A 19,602-nucleotide genomic window follows, 5' to 3' on the forward strand; every position below is an offset into this window, starting at 1 on the left:
GAATAAATAAATAAGACTGTTAATTTTGAGAAACACAAAATTAACACTTTTTTTTTTTTAAAGAGAATTACTTTCTGACCTTATTTCTCTTTCCGGTCTCCCTCTCGGGTCCAGGCTTTTTGTCTTTATCAGAGAACATAAAATCCTCGTCTCCTTCCACGAAAGCGTAAGGATCAGATTCTCGCTCCTGGTTTTCATTGCACACAGCTGCAGAAAGATACTGGTTTTTCTTATGTTCGTACATCTTCACCAGCTCTTCCGACACCTTCAGAGGCCTTTTGGAGGAGGACATAAGCCTGCAAAAAACACCCAATACTACATTACACCTCTAGTTATTGGAAAATAATGAGTCTTACTAAATAACTGATAAGTTACACCAACAGTACTTTTTCCATTGGGTTGCTTTCAGCATTATAACTGTATTTACCATGATAATTACTTAGGATGGCATTAGTAGGGCTGGAACAATGTGTCGACGTAATCAAGTAAGTTGATTTGAGTGGAATGTGTCGACGCGACACACTGTTTACACAAAACAAAACTTGCGCGCAGCTCAAACATACTCTCTGCACTTGGTTATAAAGCATTTAAAGTCCTTGTTGGTTGTTTACAGAAGCCTATCTGATGGTCATGACTCGATTGGACTTATTTAAGAACACACTGTCAATTGTGATAAAACTTCCCGGTGTTATGGACATGGCCATTTTTGATACTGTCGCTGAATGCAGTTGTGACATACATATGCATTCAAGCAGGTACTTTAATCTGCTGAATGAACAAACATTTCAAGACTCACACCTTGCTGTCAATCCCAAACAATGACTATGAATGCAGCCATCATGTATATTTGTATATAACTGAGAGATGCCTTTTAATTATTGGCACTTTATTTTTTTATGTTGGTATTTTTCATTTGTATTTTATGATAAATTGTTTGAATAAAACATTGGAAGATTAATCGCAGAGGTTATGGTTATTATTCATTGATAGGTTAACTTAAGGATAAATCGACTGATTAGAAAATATTTCAAATAATTGTAAAAATAATCAATACATTAATCGATCATCAAAAATGTATGTTTCACATACTCAAAAAATAATTACATTTTGAAATAATAATAATAAAATAATATTATAAGTTATAAACCTGCACAGGGCTAGCCATAGCCAGCTAATTAAAACATCAGGTGTGGAGCAAAAACCTTAAAGTAAACTCTTTAGAGACACTGAAGCAATGACAACTGACTATTTATCTGTTCAAGCAAAACATCATTAGGTCACACAGAGTGCACTACAATACTGGGCAAGCAACAGGAACCAGTTCAGTCTCTCTGCCCCTACCATCAACTAGTCGAAAACATGTTTTCACCCATTACTTTTCAGCAAAGCTGCCTGATGTTATTGATAACCACTGAAGCAAACGACTGAAGCTTTAAATAGCATAATTGCCACAATGTCACTATTTAGTGTAGAAGGCTAGAGAACTTACTCTGTAACTGAGACAACACCATCCTGGCTTCCGGCCCTGTTCCCATCCTCAAAGAGCGTGACCACAGGAAGATGAGGTGTGTGGAAATCTGCATTCTTCCCTCCAGGCACCCTAAAGTACCTCCAGGGGTTATGCGACATGTCCTCGTTGGGGTTTATAGCGGAGCCCATGTATACGGTGGCTTCTAGGGACTCTGGGTATGGAGGTGGGCAGGCTAAGGGCAATGGGTCTAGTGGAGAATCATCTGGGGGTTTCTGGGGCACCAGGCAGGGCTCAGAGGATGGAGGATAGAAGTGTTGGTGCAAGGGCGAGGAGGAACTCTTTAGGCCGTCATTGGCATCCTCTCCGCGCTCGCAAGGGTGCGGGCTAAGCGGCGGGGGCTGAGGGGAGCCGGTCATCTCGTCAGCTGAGCTGTGCAGCATTGGGGTCTTGCTGGAGGTGACGTCGGCGTGGAGGAGGCTGGGGTAGCGGTTGTCCTCGTGGCCCTGCAGACAAAGCCTGTGAACACCCTCCCCCTGCTCCAAGTTAGGATGTTCTTCACATAAAGAGCTACGGTGGTGGAAGGGCGTCTGGGGCCTCTTCTGCTGCTTGTCCCCCTTCTCCAGCTTCTCCGCCATCTTATGTTTGGTAGATGGCTGAGGAGGTTGCCCAGCAGATGGAGGAAGCCCTGGGGTGCTACATGCCCGCTGTTTCTGGTTCTTAAGCCTGGAGTGAAAAGCGAAAGATTAGTCAGCTTTCATTCATTCACAAATTTTATTTAATTACATGAAATTGGTTGCAAATGTGCAGCTTTTGAGCATACCTTGAGCAACTGCACTGTGACCTTTGAGATGACTCTACAAAGTCCCAAACAGAAGCTTTGTCCGTTTCTTCCTCACAAGCTCCGTTAGACATGGTTGAAAACTTTCTCCTGCAAAAATAAACCATACCAAATGCCTGAAGTTGCTTTGTTCATACACAATAATAATAATAATTTCCCATAGCTAGGTTATCTGCTCTGGCTGATTAGTATATATCATACTTGTTCTGGGCTCGGTTAACATTGCACTCCTGCCAGACTCGTTCCACCATTTGGCTGGCTAGGCGGCGGGGGATCTTGCCTCCGTGATGACTGCTGCTGTCCACACTAAAGGCGCCTGACATAGCTGAGAGTTTCACCAACTTCTGGGCAGGCTGAGAGACTGCAATGGGAAAAAAATCTTCCTAAAACATTGCAGAACTAATGGCTTTAACAGCAACTGAGAATGCAAGTGCTTTTGATTGTCCCTGGTCTTATCCATAATTCATCATCGATTTTAATAAAAATGTATATTATAATAGTAAAAGATTTTTTGTCCGACACCAACATGAACAAAAAAACTATTGGCCGATTCTGGAAAAGAAATTTGTTAGTTGCTCTCTTATTTGTAATGAAAATAGATTTGTGTTTTGATCATGTTTTAAATTAGCAAAGTTTATGAATTAAGGCATGCATTAATACTGGCTATTTAATTGATGCATCACAAATAATTTCTGTTGAACATGGATTTTTTCAAGAGGCCAACATTTAACTTTCAAGAGGCCAACATAAATACATGAAATAAATTGTGCTTTTCGGGTAGGTCTAACAGTAGTTTCCAGGTACATAAAGTAGTCAAATGTTAAAGTTATTATTAAAGTTAATCAGTCCAGAGTAGTGAGCGATTTTGTTTTGTTTTTTGCTACATTATAGCAAAATTTTTATAACATTATAACACAGACAGCAGCGCAGCAGGAATATTAGGCTGAAATGGCCGTATAACCCTTCCCAGATATACGACAGCAATAATTGTTTCTCTAAGATCATTGCCGATGTATTTCCTCCTTGGCATTGTTAACAAATACAGTATGTAGTTTCTCTGCCTCCAAAATTAAATTACAATTACATTAACAAATTATTGTACATATTTAAAACCTTATTAAATAAAATACATTAAAAATATTTATTCAAATATCTCTATATATTCATAATAATCTAAAATGACTCTTTCATGCTGTATTAGGACAAAAATATAAATAATCACATAACCAAACATGTTTCCATTAAATCTATTTCAAATTAAGGGGAATCAAATTATGTAGTCCCTTAAGTTAAGCATTTTGAATATTTTCTCATTTCTTCAGAATAATTGAGAATGAAGTAGTGGTACCTGCTTGAGCCTCCTCAGGTGAAGTGGGAGGAGTCAGAGTGACCGAAGAGATGCCAGTATCTCCATGGACCATCTGACTGTGCTGACCTCCTGAGTAAGAACCCAAGGAGGTGGAAGAGCTCACCGTGGCCATTACCGGGATGTCCGACTGGGCCACCAGCACCAGGTTCGCTGGGTATACCATCCTGACCCCAGCTGCACCACAGAAATTATTACTCGCACTACAGATCATTTGATATTACCATGAACTCATAATGGATGTTTTTCAAACGGAAGGCTACATACGACCCGTTTTGAAGGATGCATCGGATGTATCCTTCACAGCTTTAAATCACCCACAATCCTTTGCAAACATTTAAATTCACGAAAATAAACTGACGGAAAATGAGTCTGTACTGAGCTCGTCTGAGTTTATTACGAAATTTAAGACAAAAATTATGTTTCCGGACATGAAATCATAGATGTTATCTTTAGTTTTGCTGTAAAATAATCACTAACACTAAACTGACAATAATGTAAGCCACTGGAAGACCTATTCACTGTATTCCATTAATCGAAAGCCAGTTAATTTAAAGATTTGTAATACAAAGTATTTTAAGTTTTAATAGTATTTTCATGTCATGACCTTGGGGGCGGGAACATGTGTGACGCAGCCATGCACACTTACACTAGACCGTCTCATTTTAGCGTTTAATCGCTGAGGAGGACACTAGCCTATGCCTCAGAAGGACTGGACTCGGAAGGACGCAGTCTCGGTAGGACGCAGCCTTCCGTTTGAGAAACACCCAATATGTACAGCTGAAAGTTTCATTCTTACCAACAACAACTTCAACAGCAGCCAAGGAATCATCCTCCCAGTCAAGGTCATCCATCTTGTCGTCAGTGACCTCCTTGGTGTTGGGGCCTATGGGATAGAACTGCTTCCATTCTTCGATTAACTTCTGGGTCGGTGGGTCTGAGAGCTTGAAGGACTGGCCCGTCAGAGTCCCACTCAAACCGTACGGAGAAAGGATCACTGGGGTAAAACAGGCAGCGCATGGAAAATTGTGTCAATGTAAATGCAAGAGTGATACTTCTTTGTAAAGTCTCTGTTCACTTTGTGGTAACATGAGAACAATGCTTTGACCATGAAGTAAGCCATAAAATGAAAGTCAAAAGCTCTGCCAATATTTCAGACTGACAAGTTCACACTAGATCTGAAACAGGACGAAAAATGCAAAGAGGCATTTTCTTTTTGAAGCATCATGAAACACGATTTTGGATGTTAACAGATATTTCTTGTAATTATTCATGATATCACAATCAAAATAAGTTTAAAAGTTATTGAATACAAAAGTGCATTCACAATAAATTCACAATTTCTTTTTTTTATTCAACAATAAAATGATATATTTGTGAATGTGAATTGCAGAGTGCGTATTTGGTAACTCCATTAAAGCAAAATGAAAGTAACTGAAGGACAAACAGTTGTTGCATTATCTCCACTCCTCTTCCTCCTACTACAATTTCTGCAGCTTTCCTACACCTACAATTACACACTATTCAAATCTGTGGTGAGATCTGATCTGCACTAAAACTTGGCATGTCCCTACATGGTTATGAGTAATAAAAATGAAATGCAAAAATAATTAATGTTTCTAATAGGCTAATTAAGAACAATTGTGAAAAGCAAGAATGATACTCGTTTCAATCATTAAAAAAAAAAAACAAAAAAAAAACGCACTAGCTACATCATCAGTAATTTTCCTTGAAGATAAGCATTACTTGAGAGGATGTTTGGCCCCAGAATACAAGACAATAAAATATGAAGGGATAATAAGGAGGAGTGTACTTGGCATTCAACATCATTGCTTTTGCAAAACCATCTAACAAGAGTCTAGCATAAGCATTAGATTGCCCTCTGGGAGACGGTTAATGAACTAACACATGCCAGACAACTGAGCACAAGCCCTGTGTACAAGCTCTGCCAAAGTCAATCTTCAGCCATTACAGTGACAACAACTGGAATAAAACAAAATGAAATCAATCCGTGACTGTTTGCCACTTATAATGCAGCACAAACAAGCTTTAGATAAAGATGTCATCGCCAATATTGAGGAAACAGAAAGGACTCTTTCTTTAAAATAAATGTCTGGTTACTAAAATTCTTTAAAATATATCCCGTGTCCAACAGAAGAAAGAAACTCATACTGGTTTGGAACAACATGACAATTTTTATTTTTGGTGAACTACCCCGTTAAGTTATGGAAGCTTGTTCTGAACTCACAACAAAAAATCTGAATTGTAAGATAAAAAGACACAATTTCCTTTGTTTTGTTTTTTAAAACTCGGTGGCAGAAACAAGTTTCCATAGCTTAACTTCTTTCCATATTTGTCTCGCATTTCTGATATTATATCTCGCAATTCCGAGTTTATAACTTGCAATAATAAACACAAGTTTATAACTCGCAATTCTGACTTTTTTTCAAAAAAACAAAACACAAAAAAAGCCAATTGCTAGATATAAACTCACAATTGTAAGAAATCAAATCAGACTTTATATCATACAATTCTGAGAAAAAAGTCAGATTTGTAAATTAAGTTACCTTTTTATTTTTTATTTTATTCCATGGTGAAAACCAGCTTGCATATTAAGCCCTACAAAACTCAGATGTGACTTTACAATCGTTTTTGGCAGGATGCCATCAACAGATCAGACATTAATTCGTATTTAACCTGGAATTCTCCTTTAAAAAAAATAAAAATAAAACCCCAGCATTTCCAAAGGTTAATTAAAGAATGACGTGGATTACACATAGAAGAACAGGTTGAGGAGAAACACCGATGTATCTTGTTCAGGATAAAACATACTGTTCCAAGCGGTAATGCAAGTCACAAGCTTGTGAACTCAGCAACCTGGAGGGAACGGTGGTGATGTAACAAAGCTGAAAACAGGAGAAGTACTGAATCTGGAAAACACCTCATCAGGGCCACAGTGGGGCTACACTGAGATAATGACTACCACAAGAGAAGCAGCGTCTCAGAGGTGTTAACGTGATGTAGGCCTGCCATTATTGCGCCCTTGAGCAGGGGAGAAAACTTTTTTTGCCACAAGTCTGACTGTTGACTGGTGCACTGACAAACCACAAAAAAGACAGCAGAACAAAGGAGGGGGTTTGTCATCTTTTCAGTTTCAACAATAAAGCGTAAAATTCCCTCTCAAGTCTACTGTCATCATGTGCTTCACGGTGAACACAAAACTTTTCACTCTTTGTACAGTTTATCAACATAACTGTGGGACTTATACATTTAAAAAAAAGAAGAGTTTAACAGGATTTTTTTTTCAATAAGTCTGGTCCACATTAGGGCTGTCAAAATTGCTCAAAAATGACGTTCGAATATTCCCTCTAAAAAACACACGAATATTCGAACTATTCGAACATCTGGTTGCGCATTTTGTCAATGACGCGCATTACGTCAATAACAGGACACATTAATACAAAGAGACATACATTTGTATAGGTAGTTAATTTAAGTTTAAACATATTTGACAATGTATTACCAACACAAAACCAAGTAAATAAACTAATGGCCAAGACCGCAGACCTCAGTCTCGCTCACTCGCAGGCACTCTTTCTCTCTCTCTCTCTCGCGCCCTCGCGCTCACGCTCTCTCTGCGCATAACGGTTTAAATTAACAACAATAAGCACATGTTGAGTGCTGATCAAGAGTTTTGTGCAAGCAATTTAAGGTCGCGACTCTTGTCCCAAATATAGCAGGCTTCATTCAGTGATTGAAACAAATTTATTAACATTAATTTAAGTTTTACAGTATAGAACCGACATTGAACGCTCCGAGCGAGCTGTGCTGTGGTAAACATGGAACTTTTCTGTTTAACGTTAAATAAAATGAGGCACACAATTCCGAGAAATGTGACAACAAAGAACTTTTACCCTGAGGTTCATAAAAAATAAAGCGCTATTAAAAAAGAAAAAGGCTACTTACATTATTGGTGCTTGTATTAAAAAAAAGGAAAAACTGACTGCAATTTATTCCATTGTCTTTTAGTGCACTGTCAACTTTCAGCAGTGACGCTGTGCTAGACAGTGCGACTCGTGTGACTGTCCCTCAGGCAGCGCGCGCGCCCACTCGCAAAGCAGACAGCCGCGCCTCTGCTTCCGCGGGCGTGTTTTTCCATATTCGAAATTCACATTCGAATATTAATTTTAACGTTCGAATTTCTGTTTTTTAAAACTATTCGAATATATATTCGAATTTAGAATATTCGTTGACAGCCCTAGTCCACATTACAGCTTATTCTGGCCAAGAGTCAGGAAAGTGCCACGGATCTGGTTGTTTTTTCCTACTTAAATCTGAAATCGGATTCAGTACAGCCACGAAATATAGGAACACTAAGGTTCATAAGTTTAGGGTCAGTAAAATATTTTTTTATGTTTTTAAAAGAAGTCTCTTATGCTCACCAAGGCTGCATTTATTTGATCAAAAATAAAGCCAATAAAATACATATGTTCTGAAATATTATTACAATTTAAAATAACTTTTCTATTTTACATTTTATTTCGAAATGTAATTTATTCCTGTGATGGCAAAGTTAAAGTTTCAGCACCATTACTCCAGTCTTCAGTGTCACATGATCCTTCAGAAATCATTCTAATATTGCTGCTCAAGAAACATTTCTTATTATAAATATTGAAAAATATTTTTGTGGAAACCATAACACATTAAGGATTCTTTGATGAGCATAAAGTAAGATTATAAATGTCTTTACTGTCACTTCTTCAATTTAATGCTTAGTTAAATAAGTATTAATTTCTTACTACCCCATACATTTCAATATTGTATATTATGATTATATTGTACAACAAGAAAAAGAAAGGATATTCATTTTGAGATTTGCTGAACAGGAATCAGGAAACAAACAGGAAAAGAGCTTAAATCAACATGGTATGAATATATCATGAAAGAATCCTCATTTTTGTGTGCAATATCCATTATACAGCTTGTGTAAGTCCTGTGCAAGTTTCGACTGGGCCTACTGATCAGTAATGCTCCTACCTTGAACCGAGCTGCTGCTCTGCTGGGCCAATGTCAGGTGCTCCTCACTCAACAGGTAGACCGGCTGGTGCTGGTTAATCTCCACGCTGGTGCACACGTTACTGTCTCCATGCACGAAGAATGTGAAGGAACAGGACAGGTGTTCACTGCAGAGAAAGAGGAACAAATGGAGGATTACTCAAGGACTCTGGAGTCACAGCCTGGGAGAAAGTAGCACGCTTCCTGGAGGTCTCTGGGAATGGTGTGTTGACAGCTGAGGTCTACACAGTGTGTTTACAGGCGTAGTTTCCTGAGAGCTGCAGTTAGTGACTGAACCTTGACCAGGAGTACTATGAAAAGAAATACTAGGACATTAGATACGCGAGTATACTATTACAAGTTCAGAAAGTCATCAATTAACTTCAACTTTGAAGTTTTATAAAAAAAAAAAAAGTTTAATTAAATTCTTGAACCCATAATGAATGCGTCATAGTCTGACTTGCTTTGTAGCACACATTCTTAAAGTTAACAACCTAACACCTGTGAGTGTGTGACCTGCGGGATAGAGTAAACAGCTGTTACTGTGTAACCAAACATGCAGATGATGAGTGATCAAACTCACGCATTCAGGAAACATCAACTAAACCTACTTTTTTACAGAAGCCTTAGTTCGATAGACTTTTTCCCATTTATTTTCTCCATATGGATTTAAAAAAATTACTGATTAATTATGATATAACAAACTTTCATTTGAAGCAAAAACCTAAAATAAGGGACTGAATGAACTATGCAATGCTGAAGCAAAGCAAATAACAGAAAAGACAACAGTAAAATAAAAACAATAGGTTATTAATCATTAATAATAAGCATTACAAATGTACTGCTATATATGTTTATTTGCAATTGCATAAAATACAAAGAGTAGTCTGTGTTTTCCATGGTGACATCAACTTCTCTGATAGGTGGATTTCTCAAATATAAAAAAAAAAAAAATATGATTTTCAAAATGGGCACATCATTTTCCACCAACTACAGGATTGATTTTGTAAAGTTTATTTATTACACTGATCCCAATTGGCTTGCCAAGTGTTTATAATAGGTTTGAGGTCTGAATGTGGATTTGGGCATTTTTGGAGCTCTAATGATCCGTGACAGGTCTGAATTTGAACAATAACAAACATTTCAATACAAAATCTATTTAATTTCTGTTGCACTGTAATTATAGATACGATCTCTTTGATGGCATTTACAATTTGACTTTCCAGAACTTTCCAGTGGGAGGCTGGGAGCATTGCCTCTTTGCATGCCTGAACAGTGTAGTCCATTCTCATTCAAAAACACCAACACAGAGAACCAGAACTTCCTGCCTTTAATCCAACAGTGCATGCGCTCACTGGAGTGATCGTGTGACGGCCCCTAGTAACACCAGGGAGTACAGTGCCAGCATCACTTTGTGCAGTGCCAGGCACGAATGAGAGAGAAAAAGAAAGAGAAAGAGAGAGAAATGGGGAAGTCTGCATTCCTCATATATCTGTTAAGTACTGTTACGAGTGTCATGGAGTCTCCACACTTCAAACTGTGTACACACTACCACTCAAAAGCTTGGTGTCGGGAAGATTTTTTTGTAAAGAAATTAATACTTTTATTCAGTAATGATGCATTAAACTGATCAAAAGTGACAATACATTTCTAACATTACAAAAGATTTCCATTTCAAATAAATGCTGTTCTTTTCAAGTTTCTATTCAATAAAGAATCCTGAAAAAAAAAAAAAAAAAATCCTGCTCATCCTGTTCAATGTGACCTAACAGCATTCAAGCTCCCTTGTTCTACGGAAAAAACAAAGCACCAGACATGCTTAACCACGAGTATCAATGTTTATCAGGAAGAACTCTGGATGTTTGGCATATTTTTAAGTTCAGGCAGAGCTGAACAAGTGAAAGCGAAATGGTGGTTCCTGTTGACCTACCTAGTGTGAAACCACGAAGTCAGTGTTTTGTGAGAAGAGTAAACTCTTCATTAAAACTTCGACAGAGGAAACAGCTACACTTTCCAGCTCTTGCATCCTTAACTTACACAGAGTGCACTGCACACACACAGCAGGAAGCCATATCCTCCAACCCACAGACATACCACCTCTGCCCTGAGGGAGCCAAAACATCTATGCAAATGAGACAAATAATTAGATGGACTGCATCTTTTGCCCCTCCCTATAACATCCAAATACTTAAGACAGGAGCTTCATTGGAATGATGACACGCTTTGGTGCAACTCTCACGCAAACAGAGTATCCCAGGAGGAAACACAACAGTATTGCTGGCTTCTAGAGCAGGGGCTCTTCCCCCCACAAGGATGCCAACAGCCTGATGTCACTCGTCTGCTGCGACAAACAATGAGGATCATGCTGTTAAAAGCGGCAGCTTACGGCATGCATCCACATCGCTGGGCATGAAAACACACCAGGTTATCACCGTAACATAAACAAGTTGCACAGCTACTGTTTCAATCAGCGGTTCGCACAACGCGTCTTTTACCTTTTGTTGATGGGCTTCTCATCCTTCTCGTAGGGTTTGACGAACCACTTGCCGATACGGATGAAGGATCTGTTCATGAGGCAGCGTTCCAGCAGGTTATGAATGGCTTTGAAGAGCAGCGTTCGGCATTCGTAGGTCAGGCCGCTATCCCATGAACCGTCCTCATTACCTGTGCAACAGACGGCAGATTAGTACTCTATTACAGTGTTTTTTTTATTGAAAATATTTTAGAGACTGCCAAAATTACTCTTTGTCAAAGGATTCTATTTCCAGAATGTTAAGCTTTGCAGCCACAGACATATCAGTTGATTGCGTGAACACAATGGATAATCAGATGTTTTAGAATCCGTTGTAGAGAATCCGCTCAACACTGCTCAAAATGGCAGAGTTTTTGTTCAGTGCGAGTTCTGCACATTTGCGAATCCTTTCATTCTAACAAACAAAGTATAAAATCACAATGTCAGTAAGAGATTCATCGCACAGCCAAGACAGCTTCAGTGATTATAACGGGAGTTTTCGGAAGAGTGCAGCTTTGTGTACCTCGCGTTGTAATTGACAGCTTCAGTGAATATAATGGCAGTGGGTCTTTGCTCAATTTATATCGCAATATTTTATTTTTTATGCCGCTAACTACACATTGCAAAGTTTCTGGATTGACAACTGTATTAAATGCCCAATATTATCCAATTGACAGTGACAACCATAGCAATGGACGGAACAAAACAATCTGATACTGTATGCAAAAGGATCCGTGCATTAAGTCTTGGAGTTAAAATGCAAATAGACCTGTAGTTCATTTTGTTTCTCTCATTTTAATACTCTGAGTTTACTCTCAGTCTTTTTTTACATATAAATTTACGGATTTTATTAGTTCTACGCACTTTGTTTTATAATCTGTCCTGACAGAGATGATTTTTTAAATTATTTCATGAATAAATGGGATAATATTATAAACTGTTTTTTTTTGTTTGCATTTATTTTGGATCTTATTTATTGTCAGTACTGGGCTCGCAGTTTACATGTGTTGGTTACTTTGAAGTGTGTGTGGTTGGCAGTGTTTGTACGCCACAACCGTAGACCATTCTTGACCCATGAAAAACCCTGTATTATACACACATGCACATGCCTGAACATCACTTTTTAGTTAACCATAATGCATACAATACAGACAGAAAGATACTTTGGGAGACCACACATATGGCCAGTGATAACATTGGCCGGGCATTTTATTTTTATAAACATTTTATCCAGTCAGAAATATATTCACTACCTTTCAAAAATTTGGGGTCAGCCTAGGTGTACATATATGACTTTCTTTCAGCCAAACACAATCCGAGTTATATTATAAAATATCCCCGTGAACGCATGGACAGCCGTTACTGTAAGCTAGTGATTACAGTTTATTAAGTTATAGTTATGGATATTTTTCTTACAAAAATGCATTGCTTCGCTTCAGAATGCCTTTATTAACCCCCTGGAGCCGTATGGATTACTTTTATGAGGGATGGAAATGCTTTTTTTTACTATTCACTCCCATTATAAAGTTTGGAAGAGCCAGGATATTGTTTAATATAACTCTGATTGTGTTTGGCTGAAAGAAGTCATATACACCTAGGATGGCTTGATGGTGAGTAATTTATAGGATCATTTTTGGGTGAACTAACCCTTTAAGTAGCACAACAGTTTTCAACATTGATAATAATAAAATGTTTCTTAAGCAAATCAGCATATTATAATGTTTCTTAAGGATGACACAGAAGACTGGAGTAATAAAGCTGACAATTCAGCTTTGCCATCACAGGAATACATTACATTTCAAAATGTATTACAATTGAATTATTAATTTTTTTGATCAAATAAATACTTCCTTGGTGAGCATAAGATACTTCTTTCAAAAACATTTTTAAAAATCTTACTGACCCCAAACTTTTAAATGGTAGTGTATTAATTTTTTTAATTTAATGTTAGGTTAGACAAAATTACTAGGCTTTATTTTCAATAATAGCTGGAAATCATACAAGTTATACAACTATAACATGGCATAAAGGGCAAACATTGATTTATTTACTTGATGCTTCTTAGTCGATCATCAAGTCATTTTTGCATTTATCACAAAACATCACCTACGTTAGCTAGTAATAACAGCCCTGGTCTGATAGGTCATTGTTTCTCAACCTGAGGATCCACCTACCAGAATGTTTAAGATGTGTCACTCGTGTTAAACAGGTTGACATCTAATACGTTCAGGGAGGTGGGTCCCGAGGACTGTAGTTGAGAAACAGTGTGATAGGTCACATAACCGTAACATCTACCGGCCCAAAGCTCATAGTTATTGTTGAGTCCTGCCAACAGCTCAGCACAGTTGGCTTGAACCTCTCAATAGTGTTTGTTGTTGAAAGAGAGATTTTAAAAGGGAGCAAATCAATCAAAATAGCAATTTTACAATACAAAATATTGATCAAGCTATTATGGTAATAAAGGTGGATCAGAAACATGTTTTATACTTTAGACTTGAGTTGCACCTTCAAAAAGAACTGAGCCAAGCCAGCCGATCTAAATAAGCATTATTAACTTTAGTAACCATAGTTTCCTCTTCCATATATGAAGAGCTACTTATATACGGAGTAGGGTCTTATTTGTCATGCAGTCTCGCTGCAGACATACTAAAATCCTTCAATACTTTTCAATATGTTTCTGTTTTGACGCAATTGAAATTAATGCAGTTAGCAAACCTCAACAACTGAAATAACTGGTCTATGACTGATGTCTAGAAAAACCTAACCACTGATTTTGCCATGAGAAATTCAGAATCAAGTCCCTGACAAGCTAAATGTCATCTCTGACTACACGCATTTCTTATTCTGCATGCACATACGTTACGGTTCGGTAGATGTGTGTCAGTTTAACAAACGCACACATACATGATAGGTCATGGTGGACGAGCTCGGCAAAGTTGGGGTCGTCTCCCCACCAAAAGATCCAGAGCTCCCGCCGGCCCGGGGTCTGGTGCCTCCGCCACACGCTCAGCACGTCTGCCTTCAGGCAGCGACTGAAGCTGCACAGGATGGGGTCCTCCTCCGTCACCGGGAAGAGGATGGGGGACGAGGTGGGGCCCTGCCATACAAAACACTTCCATTTAATCCCCGTGAGGTCAGCCTGAAGGCAAAGAGAGAGGGAGAATGTGTTAGAAAAATCCATCATGTGGGACGGCTTAGCAGCAACCAGTGATAAAGCAACAACTCCACTGGGGTTAATAGGCATGCATATGCAAAAACACAGCCAAACTGGCAATCTAAGTGTCTGATTGTGCAACTTTGATAAATGTGGACATGTAAGAAGAGTTTCTCTGTGACTAATGCTAGATGACGCCATCTAGCCATGCCCATAAAGCATCATGAATCAACATATAGGCCTATTCAAGTTCACTGTAGCATTAAGCTCAAAAAAAAACTTTGACTTTTGCTTAACTAAAAGGCCAGTTTGATAAGTATCTGAAAACTTCTCTCATATGCATGCTCATCCAAAAGTCATTATACAATTTAAGGGACATTTCATGTCCATTGATGATGAACAGCTTTCTTCATAAAAAAATTTAATTAAATAAAATCATATTTTATCTAAGGGAAACCATATTACAATTTTACACAAAATATTGTGTGCACCCCGTTTCATTTTGCTTGAAAAATAATGATGTTGAGTAAAGATAAATCATTTATAGTAAATAATGCAACATTGCATAAAACATAAGAATTGTCCATTTTGATTTCATGGTGACTTTAAACTTGGCAACTAGCAGATGTGTAAGTGTTACACTGATGATGTACATAAACTGAAACCAATAGTAATTTTACCAAGGAAGCATATTGCTTTGTACTTTTTGTTGTGAAATGTAAACCCATTTATAGAATAACACTTCAAATCTACATAAAAGGTCAATTCACACAAGTTCACAGCCTGACCTGGATTAGGCTATGTAAGCAGTTTATCCATTATGTCCATATAAATATGAGCTTTCGATACAAGGAGGAAGTGAAATGGGGCCTGACAGACAGGAAACTTGTCATGAATACTTGGCTGTGTTTACAGATCACTCTACAACCACAAATTGAAGAAACTAAGTAGGTGTATCTAAGAAAATGGTCTCATATTACCGCAGATTACACATACAAAGAGCAACAAGCTTTACTAGTCCTCAACCAAGCGGATAATTAGACTAGCTTGTACCAGATAGACAAAGAATGCTAAAATGGCTATTATAACATGTCTTTTCTTGACAGTTCACACACACCGTCTAAATATCAGGAAGGATACAATGAGATGTGAAACATTACCTCAACTTTTTTAACTGATAGACATCACCATTCTTGCCTAGTGTATTAATCACTGTACATTAAAATTATTTTTATATTACAAATTTACTATACTATAATAGTTAAGTTTATATATGTAAATATCCTCTAATGTGCATATATTTCCAGAACAAGGTTAGGTTAAAATTCTTGCTGACATATTTGATATCTCTTTTTCCCCCACTGAAAATACTGTCAATAGCCAGAAAAAAATTGGCAACAAAATGTTATATAAACCAGGTGAATGACATTTAAGCAAACCCCTCTTATTAGAAGTGCACAAATAAAAATTATGTTACTATTGTCTGTACTTTGATTTTCCAATGTCAAAATGAATAATTTATAGAGAATATATATATTATTGATGAAACCATGATTAAAAACATTCGACAGATGAAAGTCCTAAATCTACCAAAGATTTTCTATATAAATATTTTCTGTTTTTATGTTGCAAAGGAGATTTTAGAAGTCTCTTTCATCACTCCATAAATCAGAAAACACTGTCAACATACAGAAAAACTAATTAACAATGTTTTTAGGAATAAAATGATATAGAAACCAGGTGAATGATACATAAACCCTTCTGCAAAACTGGAAAGTTTGGTGTGTAACACTGTAATGAAGTGGACATTTCTAAATAATTTTGAGAAAACAATATGTTTTGTACATAAAGCTTGATCAAATAAACACTGAAATGTGTAGGCTATTTTTGGATGTTTACTTTATCCTAGCCTAAAAGAAGAGATGCCATGAAATCAAAATAGGCCAAAATTTCAAAATTGGCCAAAAGTTTTGCATTGTTGATGATGTTAAACATTCTTCATTAAGGTATTTTTCCTCAGAGTAACTTCATAACAACAACTTGCAGCTTGTCCCGGCCAGTTAGGTGAGCAAGTGTTTACCAACGTTAGCAAACACGACCTAAATAACACAACAAAGCCGTAACTAACACACCAACCTCCGTTCACACAACACAAACCTACATGTCTAATATTATATTTATAAACCGGCAGCAGTAGCGGTTTAGTTCGTATTAAGATCAACAGGCCTCAATTTGATTGACTGGCCGGCTAAAAATGGCTTCTGGCCCTCAGTCAGTTGATCTCTTACCAGACAGAATAGATTGGAGTGGCAGTCCTCCAGGCTCGCCCCGTTGGGTACAAAACAAGAACTCATCATCAAAGCGCTGCCCGGCGAGCCATCCTCTCTTTCAGATCCCAGGAACAGATAATGCGATGGCTTTTGGACCGGGTCTCCGTCTCTCGGACACAATCAGCAGGACGGGTTCGCGTCCAGCGAGCTAATTAGCTTAGCTCAGCTATTACTCCGCTAGAGGTTACTCACTTACCAGAAAAAATTGCGCTAAAAACTTCCTGCGCACATTTACCATGATCCGCGATGATACATTGTTCTCCCCCCAGATTTGTTACATCAAATAATATGTAATTACAGAAGTCCGAGGGGGTAGGGGGGTGAATTCAGCCCTCCCCCTTTAGCTTAGCATAGCATCAGGCTAGCTGGGGTTAGCCTGGCTAAGCGAGGCAGCAACAAACAGTTCAAGCCAAAAGAGTTCAGCTTTAAATTTCTCTAAAAATCACTATTTCCTTTCCAAGTCTTCGCCGGACTGCCGTCAACGGCTATTCGCGGAGAAGCTGACGATGGAAGTAAAACGTTCTGATTAAAAAGTACAGTTAAAAGAGGCACGACTGTGCTGTGCTCAGCTGTGTCTCACTGGTTTGTTTGAATACATTGGTCGCATCCTTTAATGGCGGCCACAGGGACACAACTCTACTACACTATCCAGTCTACTCTACTCGGCTGCGATTGGCAGCGCTGCGACTCAATAGAGGAAAGAGTCGATCCTGGATTCCAAAAAGCTCCGAAGGAGTCGACTCGCCAATAGAGCTGTCAACTCTTTTTAGGGCTTTAAAATATTTTAGATGCAACGGACCCCCAAAATATGATCGTACGCATGATAGGGACCACCATTAATAAAAAAATAATGATAAAAAAAACTTAAAAGGCATCATTATAGTTTCTGGTATAAAGAATCAATTTATACTATATAAAAAACATTATTATAAATGTGATTATTTTAGAATATTATTTTATTTTTTAATTTCCATTAAGCCAGTTATTATTATGTTTTTCTACTCATTACAGTGCTGTACTGATAAATGTTATTTTTAATTTTTTTATTTTGATAGATTTCTATGTAATTTATAGGATTATTAATTTGTATATTTCACTACACTGTTTTATTCTTAACATTTCTACAGACCCCAAAGCACTTCCTCGTGGCCCCCCCCCCCGGATCCCAGTTTAAAAACCCACGGCTTAAAGAATCTTTGCATTAATATGTCACGTGAAGTTGCAGTATTTCTGCAATAGAAACAGGTACATTAACAGTAACAAAATATTGCTGGCCCCCTTCCACACAAAGCTAATATTATTTTATTTATCATAATCATGATATTAGTCTACCATATATCACAATCTACAATAATATCATATTTGAATTATACCTAATATCATGATTATATCTATATGTATTTCTGCTTTGTCCAGTGATTTAGGGCTAACAGTTTGTTAACATTTGCAAAATATCCATGTTTCTGAATGACAATAGTAACTAATGGTAAATCTAATCATGCAGGTATATGCACAAATAAGTTTTTGTTACTAATTTTATTTTCTTTGTCAAAAGTAATATTTTTGGAATTATTTCTGAAATTCCAGAAATAATTTGTTAAATGGCATTTGACAGAATAAAACCCTTCAGATCACAAGATCAATATTTTCTCTTTTTATGTTCTATTTCATTGTGTTTACAACATTTTCCAAACACATGATTGAGACTATGAATCAGCCCTATATCTGGTCTCACTTGTTTTACCAGCTTGTCATTACCTCAACATATTTGATTGGCGAGCCATGTTCATTTTGAGCTTGGAAACTAATTATGTGAATCATTAAGGAGAGAAGCTGGGCAGGGACATACGATGACGCTGACATCATAATAATAGCAACTATGGCTGAATATATGGATGAATAAGGAGATCATGCATGAAGTATTATGGCATCTGGATGAAAATGGCTTGGCTTTGGTGAATATGGCTTGCTACGTCAATGTCAGGCATCACTTTATCTCATATGTGTGCTGGCAAGAAATGAACCAGCAATCTCATGACTCCTTAAATAAAAAGTTTGATGAATAAATGTTTGATGAATACATGTATATATAATATACATTATTACATATACATGTCAATTAGACATCTATGCTATATACCTGGAAAACTGGGGCTTGTAAAAATAATGAATAAAATTATGTGCCAGTAAAATAATGAATTGTTTCAGACATTTGTCATTGTTGTTATTTAATGACTTCATGCTTGAAATGCTGGCAAATTTGAAATAAAATCAGATGATTTTGAGTTAACACTTATTCAAAAAAATGAAAAACGTTTTAATACTTTTCAAATGTATTAGTTTTGACTGGCAGTGAAAAGTTGACAAGATTTTATTAATATTAATATTATAATGTAATTAATACAATTAAATAAATGACTTAACCTTGAGATTAACACATAACTGTAAGTGTTTAACCTACTTTTTGCTTAAATGTGAAACATCATTAAACATCATTAAAGTGTTTTATTCTTTTGTAGAGTGCATTATCACACCCATTATGGGTTCATTAAGTTGACCTACTCCCGCGTTTACCCCTGCTGTGTATTTGATATGCATGCAAAGGGAGCTCTTTTGTGTTTAATTAGGTTCAGCACTGACAACCTTCTTTCATCATTTCAGAGTCTTTTCTTTGTTTGTTTGTTTGTTTGAGAAGCGCGCCATCTAGTGTACTAAGACTATCCGATCAGATGCAAAAACTTCATTTTTAAATGAGTCTGACCAATTCATATCCTTGCTGTAAAATACCCAAACCATCAAAATTGAAAACATAGGTTCAATTTATGAAAAATTACATTTCAATTTTAGCCTGAGATAAATTTACTGTTTAGGTCAAA

The 19,602-nt window shown here is 37.2% G+C and overlaps 1 protein-coding gene across 1 annotated transcript in view; it reads right to left on the minus strand.

The window, feature by feature from the left end:
• med13b (mediator complex subunit 13b) overlaps positions 1-17,382 on the minus strand; it is a 30,384-nt gene extending 13,002 nt beyond the window's left edge. The window contains exons 1-10 of the mRNA XM_082179412.1: positions 16,685-17,382; positions 14,147-14,381; positions 11,226-11,394; positions 8,713-8,858; positions 4,475-4,672; positions 3,658-3,852; positions 2,511-2,670; positions 2,292-2,399; positions 1,490-2,194; positions 80-296 (exon numbers count right to left, since the gene is read on the minus strand). Coding sequence (XP_082035538.1) covers positions 80-296; positions 1,490-2,194; positions 2,292-2,399; positions 2,511-2,670; positions 3,658-3,852; positions 4,475-4,672; positions 8,713-8,858; positions 11,226-11,394; positions 14,147-14,381; positions 16,685-16,753 — 2,202 coding nt within the window. The 5' untranslated portion in view covers positions 16,754-17,382. The remainder of the gene's footprint in view (positions 1-79; positions 297-1,489; positions 2,195-2,291; positions 2,400-2,510; positions 2,671-3,657; positions 3,853-4,474; positions 4,673-8,712; positions 8,859-11,225; positions 11,395-14,146; positions 14,382-16,684) is intronic.
• Positions 17,383-19,602: the final 2,220 nt, after the last annotated feature.

Source organism: Leuciscus leuciscus, assembly GCF_965113295.1.
Source record: "Leuciscus leuciscus genome assembly, chromosome: 9".
Classification (NCBI taxonomy): domain Eukaryota; kingdom Metazoa; phylum Chordata; class Actinopteri; order Cypriniformes; family Leuciscidae; genus Leuciscus; species Leuciscus leuciscus.